The following is a 10,172-nucleotide window of genomic DNA, read 5'->3' on the forward strand; positions in this document are numbered from 1 at the left end:
AATGATAAGTCAGTTTCCCCTAAAATCAGTAGCCTTGTGGAGCTCCTCCTTTGCTAGGATATTGTACTGGGTTCTAACACATAGCCAATTTTGTTAAGTTAATTTTTTTAAAAATGAGAGTAAAACATTTAGTTTTTTAAAACCTTGAGAGGACTTAAGCTAAACTTCAAGCATTAATCAGCTGATAACTCCGTTTAAGATCTAATCAATGAATAAAGGATACACCCACTCCAGCTTAAGTCTCTTGGTTGGTAGTTCTACTTTTGCTTCCAAATTGTAAGAATCCACTTGATCTTTGGGCATGTACATGGTAACAGGGCGTCCACGAAGAAACATTTTTACATATCCTTCTTCTACAAAAAGAACAAAGATGTCAGTAGGACACTTCAGTGCCCAGGTACCTGGAAACAGATGTTACATCCTCTGCAGTCTTTCAATGCAAAGTGAAACCTTTGCCTTTATGTCATTTCTAGTTAATGTCCTAGGGAAAAAATAACTAACATAGAAAATTAAACAGTTTGAAATGAAAGTTTGCATCTTGTTTGCTTTTGTCATTCTGCCTACTTAAGTACATGTGATATGTAAGAAATTATAAAAGGCAGGAAGGAATTAAATCTCAACAATTATTTTCCATAAGATTTTAGTGCTTACACTTTATCACCAGAAGGGGAAAATACCACCCCCCAAAATTACAAGTAACACAAGAAATCCACTTCAATTTTGATTGAGTTCAATGTATGCACAATCTCAATTTCAAAATTCATAAAGAATCTTTCAATATTAAAATTGGCTTGTTATACTGCAATGTAAAAATGTCTTTATGTGTCTTTTATGCTGGACAATTCTTTTAAGTGTAAAGAACACAAAACCAGCAGTAGTGCATGCTAGGATGTGTGAAAAAAGGAAAATGCTCAAAGAAAAGCTAGAAATGGAAAACAAGAACAAAAGACCAATTAGAGAGAGAAATCAGGAAGCAAAACTTGTAGAACAAACATTTCTATAATAAAATAACTTTTAACACTTTAACAAGTTATAGGGACAAAAGTAAAAAACAATAATATACGACATGGGGCAACTCTTGGACCTTAGAAATAAACCCAGCTTGGGGTTTAATTAACTAGAGTTTTCAGGATATAGTAAGAGCAAAGAAATGTCTCGTGAGCTCCTGATGAATTCTGCTCAGAACTCGCTGAATTCTGATGCTTCACTGCAGTTCAAAGGACCTGGCCTTAATGGCATTTAAACTGGACAGTTGGAACCGGGGATATCTGTATATAACTCAACAGAAAAATCATTCACAGAGAGGACATTGGTGAGAAAAAGTCATAAAATAATTACAGTACCATTAAGTACCACATTTACAAATTAGTTTTGTAAGTCTTATTCCTAAGGATTTTCAAACAATGACACATGCAGTATCACTTAAAAATTAAGAGGCCATCCCAGTTTTATGTTACTGTATACATGCACTCAGGTCTTAAATGCATGCATGTGATATACTCTTCACTGTGTATGAAGCTTGATTTAAGTAAGAACTACAAATGACCACCTTCGCCCTGCATACATCGTGCCAGTCACTGTGGTCCACTGATCCCTCCCATTAGGATGTTTTCCATGCTGCTGTACCCCTCCCCAGCTGCCCTGGAACTAGGCCATCTGAGGCCCCCATCACCACAGGCTCTCTTATCGCTCTCCAGGGTCATCTTATGTATTGCTGCTAAATCGATCAAGACCCAAGCTGGATTTTATGGAGTCCTTCCTCTACGCAAAATCCTTTGCCTGCTCCTGTATCTGTTGAATCTAGCAGGTCTGACTGCCCTCCCAGCCTCTCACCTCATACAATCTCATCTGCAGCAACCACCTCATGAGGATTCTCCAGCCAGAAGTGTCTCTGCCACTGGCACCCTGTCCTGTCTCTGTGCCTCCGCTCATGCTGGTCTCCTCTGAAACCTTGTCCCTTCCTTAACCCCTCACCCGGATCTAAGCTCATCAGACTGTGTGGCTACCACAAACAAAGACTGTAAAAGCACTGACATTAGTGAAAAGAGGGGCAGGAGTGATTGAGTTAAAGTAAATGAAAAGTGACCTCACACAGTGCTGATGACAATCCTGAAAGATACAATTCCAAACACCATAATGCCAAATGGTGAAATCCCCAAAGACCAAAATCCCTAAAGTCTAAAATCCCCCAAACCACAATCCTGAAAGATCAAAACCCCAAAAACATAATTCTGGAAAAAATAATTTAAAAAATTCTTAGAAGGGCCGAGCCCATGGTGCGCTTGGGAGAGTGCGGCGCTGGGAGTGCAGTGGTGCTCCCGCCGCGGGTTCGGATCCTACATAGGGATGGCCGGTGCGATGCGCTCACTGGCTGAGCGCGGTGCGACCGGTCACAAAAAGGACAAAAAATAAAAATAAAAATAAAAATAAAAAATTCTTAGAAGACATTTATTTATATTTTTAAAGGAGAATTTATTTGAGAAAGATGTAAAAACACAACAGAAAACTTCATAGGTCACTTTACACAATAATAACATATATTTTTGTAAGCATAAACATTCAGGTATACTAATCAGTCGCAAGGGGATAACAGTTACAAGCAGACGAACCATATTCATAAAGAAACAGGTCAAAAAACAAAACGTATAAATGCCTATCAGTACGGTCAGTAATCTGTGCATCCAGCTTTATAACTGCAGTCATCTGAAATACTGTGACGGACAGCCTCAGTCTTTTGATGAGGTTGATCAAAACCGTAATGGGTCACCCCTACATGTGCAGTTGCCCTGGGAGCAGAAATCTGGAGAAATTTTATCTTTCACAATGTATTTGTACAAAAAGGATAACTTCATTTTTTGAGGAAATTTCAACGTTTTTACGTACACTCATAATGCTTATATACAAATCAATTTTAATACACTATCATGGAAAATGCAAAAACTGAATTAGAATTCTCTAAAAGTCTTTAATTTGCAAAAAAGGCAAAAATGTATTAAAATTCTTTAAAAGTCTTTATACAATTTATACATCCATTGTTGGAAATGATACGAAGATAAAATACATAGGGTAGTCAATTGTAAAAAATAATGCTGACAATTTAAAATGGTGGGAAAAAAATAAAAGAAAAACTAAAAAGAAAACTTAACACATGAAAAAGTGTATTACAGAGATAGACTAAGGGCAAGTGCTTGGAGGTAGTCTACACAGCTGGCCAACTTTCATGATCAGTAACTATATTTTGAAGTCTATTTTGGGATTTTGATCTGGATTGTGATTTTCGGATTTTAGACTTTAGGGATTTTAACGTTCGGGATTATAGCGTTCAGGATTATGGTGTTCAGGATTGTGTCTTTTGGGAGTATGACCCAAACCCAATTCCATCAACTTTGTTTGTAAGGTATGCATCAATCCTGCCAGAAAACTCACAGAATATAGGTTAGAAATAAAAAAATATAATGCCATTTCCACAACACACAAAAAAGCCCATTGTAGATGTATATAATCAATGCACATGAAATATCTACTTGAGTCTATTGTAGTTATGTGCTAGTTAAGAATCCTTATGATTGAGGCTTACTCACTGCACAGTTTAAAATTACTGGACTAGGCCAAAAAAAGCACTGACTGTAGCCTTGGCACTGTTTTGTACTGGTAATTCAGACGTTCTACATCTAAAATCAAGATGCAGCACAGGGAAGCAATGTTTTTTTCAGGCATGTTAGGATAACAGCACACAGTCACCAAACCCAAAGGCACTAGTGGGGAGAGGCCAGCGGCAGTGCAGGATACCATGTCAAACCGTGGGACATCTGGGGTTGCCTATAGCTCTCTTAAGGTTTATACAGACTTTAAGAAATTCCTGTAATCAGCCAATAATCAATCAAGATCCAAATTATAGCCACTTATAAAAGCCCATCCAAGTAAATGCTCAGGGATGCTTTTAACTTAAAATAAATCGAAGTGGTTTGCATCACAAAAACATTTTCATACAAGGAGAGTATGTGTTTGCCTGTATGAAAAAGGCTTCTGTAGCCTGGGTAACAGCTTTGCTCAGAGAGCTATGAGGTTTCAGGGCGCTGCCTACCTTTGCAGTGTGTCACCCGGCGTTTCCCTTGTGATTTCGGAGACAGAGACAGAAGGGCTAGATAAAGAGACGGTGGAGTGCTGCAAGAGAGACTGGCCTGCCTGCTCTGGGAGCACACTAGCTCACAGCTGGAGACGCTACCCTGCCCCCCGTAGGAAAATCCGGACAGATTTCAGGGATTCTGATAAGTGCACTGGGGATACAGCCCTGCGAGCTTATGGCAATGACATTTTCAGTGAGTAATGTCATGCTTCCTGAAAATGAAATAAACACTAAAGCACATGCTGATAAATACAAGACTTTGACTTTTACGTTTTGTGAATTTAACAAAAAAGCCTGCAAAAATGAAAATGGAATGAATTTATTTAACCAATTATATACTTGTCTACTTTTTTGCATTTTAAATGCATTTTAAAATAAGGTTAATAGGCTAAGAAAAGCACCTACCGTATTATAAAATATGTTAAAAAAAGATATATGGAAAGATGTGTAGGAACTATTAGTTTGCAGTTTAGGAAATCATAGGCAGAAAAAGAAAAGCCACTTTTAGACAAAGTTATATGACTTGCTGCGTCAGAGACATTCCCTTTGAGATAAATATAAATGTTGATGACAGGAGCCCAGTTACTAAGGGAGGAATAACAAAGGCGAGTCTTTTTAGGGGGGGCAGGGGGAGATGGTGGCTGGCCAGTAGGGGGGTCGGGGGAGGGACCCAAACCCCACACTCTAACCAACTGAGCTAACCGGCCAGCCCTAATCTACAACTTCTATTACAGCACAGGGGGTGGCATTTCACTCTCCCCCCTTATTGACAGGTGTTATATCGGGTTTAGAGGGAATTAGCAAAGGGTTTCATCTCCGTGATCATTTTATGGGTGGTCTTGCTGCTGTTACTGGGCCGCTGCCTCCCAGGCACCACGCTGATGGCGCTCAGTCCCACAGGCCCAGAGGCTGCAAGGCCATGGAAGGCTGGCCCCTGAAACAGCTGCCTCTTCTCCGTCCCTCAAGTTCTGACAGAGTGTGGGGGACCCATACGAAAATGAAATTAGACTTACCTGCACTGAATACGGGTTCCTTGGGTTTGCTGTGAAAATAAACCAAAAACAGTTTTTAAAGGGCGCTTGGGATGTTCAGTCTCATTCCCTTAAGATTCCACAATCAATAGCTGCCCTGGTTTGTCACAGGAATGCTGCACAAATCATACACGTTAATGAGAAAAGCAAAACCAATTCCATGACAAAAAGGAACACCTATAAGCAAAAATGTCCAAAACTAGGTGCGAGAGACTGCGGTCCTAACTCACCACCAAAATTGTGCTTGTTTTGAGAACAAATAAGTGCGAGAGAAAAAAACTGGTTAGACAAGATGGGAACGGCCCTGTCTCAATGTATAAAAAGCTTGTTTTTCTTAACCACATGCTTCTGACAGATTACTTGAAGAACTGGCAAGTTCCTGACAAGAGATCTTTCGGGTGAGGACCTTCAGGGCTTATCTCGTGGGCGGATGACTTCTGAGGAAGTCGAGAGGGCGTGGTGGCCTCCGGCTCAGCCATCCATGGGAGACGTGGGGGTGCCACTGCTGACTCTGGCCACCCTGGGCGCCCACCACCGAGCAGGCTGAGACCACCTCTGTGCCTGCACCTGGAAACCAGACCCCCAAAGGGTTCAAGGACAGCATGACAGAGTGACTAAGGTCATCCCCAGGCACAACTGTCCCACAAGAAACACTTCCATGGGGAGCCCCCAGGTGCAGAGGGACAGGAGGGGACCATTGCTGCAGGCCCACCACTCCGTGTCAGGGACCTTCCCATGGACCACCTGCAGAGAGATGCCACCATCTCCACTCCAGACTAGGGCAGCATGCTCAGGGAGTGCAGAAGTATAAGCAGCCACCACTGCACAACCCAGCCTCCCTTCTGCTTTCAGACATGGAACGAGACACGTGGAATCAATGAGAGCCGCAGGGACACTGGCTTCTTCAACACTCCTCCAACACTGCTAGAGGCACATGCCTTTTTTTGCGTGTACTTATTAAAAAAAAAAAAAAAAAAAAAAAACCCAAGCAGATATATTCCTAATATTATTTATTTTCTCCTTAATTTTTTTTTGTGACCAGTAAGGGGATCATAACCCTTGGCTTGGTGTCGCCCACACTGCGCCGGCCATCGCTATACAGGATCTGAACCCGTGGCCTCGGCGCTCCCAGCGCCGCACTCTCCCGAGTGAGCCACAGAGTCGGCCCTCTCCTTAATTTTTAACTTGAAATACAATGGAAAACACCATGAGTAAAAATTATTCTTAATCCCATGATGTAATAAATAATACCATGTCTAAATATTCTTGATTTCCAGAACATTCCATGCAGGACATGGGGTGGGGTAGTGGGAGACTACTACTTTGCTAATGCTTTAAAAGGGGTTTACACTGTTCAAATGTGTTTTAAGTAGTTGATATCTGCTACAGGTTTAGTTTTCTAAACTCTAAACTATGGTCATTGAAAACACTACTATAAAAGCATGTCTCAGCCTTTGAACCTAACAGCCTGGCACAGAAGACCCTATACAATCTCCACCCGATCCATCTATTTTCCTGACCTTGTCTCTCTCCACTGCTCCTCAGTTACTGAGCTCCAGTCACTCCGTGTTCCCTGCTGCTCTGTGAGCCTGCCAGTCATGCTCCTGTGACAGCCTTTGCACAGCTCTGTCCCTCCTCCTGTACTGCCAGACCTGCAGAAGCCGTGGCCGCTGCTTTGGGCTCAGCGTGTGACCACTTCGTGCCAGCCCTTCCTGGACGCCCTGCTCTCCGCGTAGTCCCTCGGGCCCTGCTTCCCACATGCCCTCCCCCACTGGCTTATCTTTCTCTGCAGCACTATTAGCCCATCATTTTATTTTGTGTCTCCTGTTAGGAAGTAAGCTCCAGGAGGGTGGGGATCTGCTTTATTCCCCGCCATCTTCTCAGTGCCTGGAAGAGCAGACAGGGCTGCCTGGACTTGCTGTACGACCTGGGGGTCGTAGGGAGACCCTCTCAGCTCTCCCTGTCCCCAGACCTCAGCAGGACCCATGGATCTGTGCTGAGTGGGCAGTGGTGGGGTTATTTCTGGGCAAGCCTGCCTCCCCCTGGGGAGGCAGACAGCAGCTGCCTGGACTCGCTGTAAGGCCTGGAGGGCAGGTGGGGTTTCTCTCAGACTTCACTATGCACCCACCCCTTGGGGACTCTCCCTCGGCTCTCCTTGTCCCTCCTTAGAAGGTCCTAGGGGGTGGCACTCAGTGCACAGCCAGGGTGTGGAGGACTCTCGGTGTCCCTGCTCTGCCCTCAGACAACAGGACTCCTGTCCTGCTCCCAGTCTCTGTCATGAGGGCCCACTGAGGTCTGGGGAAAAGAGGTGTTTGGGGGGATCCCCATTGTGTCTGGGCCCCCAGGAATCTTGAGCTGTCATGCCGGTCCACGCTCAGCGTCAGTCCTTCTATAAAGTTTCAGCTGCTTTCCTCTCACTCGTTCTGTGAAGCCTCCCTTCTCTTCCTGCCACTCTGCCAGAGGTGAGAGCAGCCCTGGGGCCTGTCCCTCCTGAGTGGGGCTTGTCACTTTTTCGATTTTAGTTCATCATACTACTTTGTGACCTCTGCTCTATGGTGAGCTTAAAATAGCTATGACATTGTAGATTACCTGGTTTGCTCTCATTGCTAGGGTGGGAGTGACATTCTTGTGATTATCTGTGTGCTGAGCAGAAGGGAAATATTGCCTCCAAATTTTAGATATGGTATTCTTAGATTTTTAGATTCACAGAGGAGGGAAAGCTGAAACAAAAGACTACAAGGCAAATCTACAAATTACAGAAACAACCAAAGAGAAGCCAAAAGGTGGAAAAACTTTTTTTTTCGTCATGACTTCGATCACAAAAGTAGAGAGATGCAAAGGCCATGAACCCAGAAATAAGCAGTCCAGGACTTTTCTAGAGATAGAAAAAAGGCAGTCCGGACTACGGTCCTCTTAGAGAAACTCCATAGGGGAATTTGAACTCTGGATATAGGGAAGCCTCTATGGGCTTCTGATACTGAAGTACTGTAAGAGGAAAAATGAGATTTCTATTAAAGATTAGAAAAAGGGGGTATGAGTGTTAACAAATGAAGGTCACTGAGGTATCCGGTGGTACTGAAGTGCTTATGTTTTTCTTTGGTTTTGTTTTGTTTTGTTGGCAGCTGGCTGGTACAGAGATCCAAAGCCATGACTTATATTTTTTAAATCATGCTCTTGGGCTGGCTGGTTAGCTTAGTCGGTTAGGACGTGGTGTTGTAACACCAAAGTCAAGGGTTCAGGTCCCTGTACCAGCCAGTGCCAAAAGGAATTATGCTGTAAACTACGTATCATTTTTTGGTGCATTATACAGTCATGCATCTTAACGATGGGGATACGTTCTGAGAATTGTGTCATTAGGTGATTTTGTTGTGCAAACCTAGATAGCAGAGGCTACACACTTAGGCTATATTGTTCCGAACACCATTGTATAAGCAGTCTGTCATCAACCAAAACTTTGTCAGGCGGCTCATGACTGTATTTAGAAAATATACTGCAGGTTGAGTATCCCTTATCCAAAATGCTTGGGACCAGAGTGTTTTAGATTTCAATTTTTTTCTGGATTTTGAAATATTTGCAGAATACATAATGGTCGAGCATCCCTAATCTGAAAATCTGAAATCCAAAATGCTCCAACAAGCATGTTCTCTGAGAATCATATATTTGACAAAATGTTTCATATTTTGGAGCATTCTGGATTTCGGATTTTTGTATTAGGGACGCTCAACCTGTATTGCTATGTTTCATTATTTTAGAAAGTTAAATTTTATAGAAAAAATAGTACATTTACTTTTGAGCACATTATCCCTGCCGACGTACCACCATCTTTTCTAAAAGGCAAGAAGAGTACCTGGGAAATGGTAATTCCACTCATGCAGATAAGTCTTATAAATACAAACATATGAGATGACAATGAATCTTCTGAACTACTGATAGAAGGACAAACCCACAGAATATGTAATGGTAACAATGACCCAAAATTAAAGATGCTATGGCCTCCCATCAGAATCAGTTAACTGGAGCTGTACACTGAATACCTGTCTTTCCAGAATGCATAGACACTAGAACTGAGAGTATGCCCATCACAGCCAGCACCATTTACAACATGCTTGGGCTGTGAATTCACTTAGAATGGGAGATGACCATTTTTCAAGGTGCTATATATTTGTCTCTGATTACCCATTCCTTAACATGAGCTACATGGAAAAAATTAAGTGGGTGTCTTAATACTCCCTCAACAGCTAGGGTGCAGTTCCTGGGGGGTGGGGGGAATGCCCAGCTCTGTTTGAGGAAGTGTGAATAAGCACTAGGTCCAGAGTGAGACTTTGTTATCCCCTGCTGGGTATGGAGTCGATAAAGATATCCCCACTCACCCATGAAGCCTATGACAGAAGTAAGCCCAGAGGAGAGAAAGGATTCCCCTCTGGTGAACAAACCCTCATCTCTGGGCTATTCTGGCATTAGACAGTGGCCAGTATCTCCACGAGGAATAGCACTGCAATCCAGTGCGGTTTTTACTGTTTGTTTTGGCAGGAGAGAGATTTGCTGAAAGAGCTTAGCTCCATGCTCCCTTGAGCTGCTTGCTTCCAGAGACTATCCTAAGGACTTTGTCAGATATAAGTAGTCCCCAGGGCCTTGTGGAGGATGCAAGATAAGCTTTAGCCTTCACTAGACCAGTAGGTGGATCTGGGAGATGGCAGGGGAAGACTAGAGAGTTGGCCTAAGGAAAAAGTTCCACCCTGAGCTGTCAGACTCTTGTACCAGGGAGTGATGAAGTTGACACCAACAAAGCACCTACGACCGCTCAGGTCTAAGTCACATGCTATCAAAGCCCTGAGTGCTGGCCGGTGGCTCAGTTGGTTACAGCGCAGTATAACACCAAGGTCAGGGGTTTGGATCCCCCGTACTGGCTGGCCATCCAAAAAAAAAAAAAAAAAAAAAAACCCTGAAAGGGTTCACTGTGGACTTTGGGGGCAGTGATTGTCTAAAGCACTTGCTTTTTTTTTTACATGGTAAAA

General features: G+C 43.0%; 1 protein-coding gene across 3 annotated transcripts in view; it reads right to left on the reverse strand.

The window, feature by feature from the left end:
* The window catches only part of EML1 (echinoderm microtubule associated protein like 1), a 90,023-nt gene that overhangs the window by 34,302 nt on the left and 45,549 nt on the right, over positions 1–10,172 (reverse strand). For 2 of the 3 annotated variants that reach the window (XM_008579905.1, XM_008579904.1), the window contains 2 exons: positions 5,140–5,168; positions 224–353 (listed from right to left, as the gene is read on the reverse strand). In XM_008579905.1, the coding sequence (XP_008578127.1) occupies positions 224–353; positions 5,140–5,168 (159 nt within the window). Of the gene's footprint in view, positions 1–223; positions 354–4,084; positions 4,142–5,139; positions 5,169–10,172 lie in introns of all 3 variants that reach the window. The other variant, XM_008579907.1, reaches the window with a different exon arrangement.

Source organism: Galeopterus variegatus, unplaced genomic scaffold (genome assembly GCF_000696425.1).
Source record: "Galeopterus variegatus unplaced genomic scaffold, G_variegatus-3.0.2 Scaffold1978, whole genome shotgun sequence".
In the NCBI taxonomy this organism is placed as follows: Eukaryota; Metazoa; Chordata; class Mammalia; order Dermoptera; family Cynocephalidae; genus Galeopterus; species Galeopterus variegatus.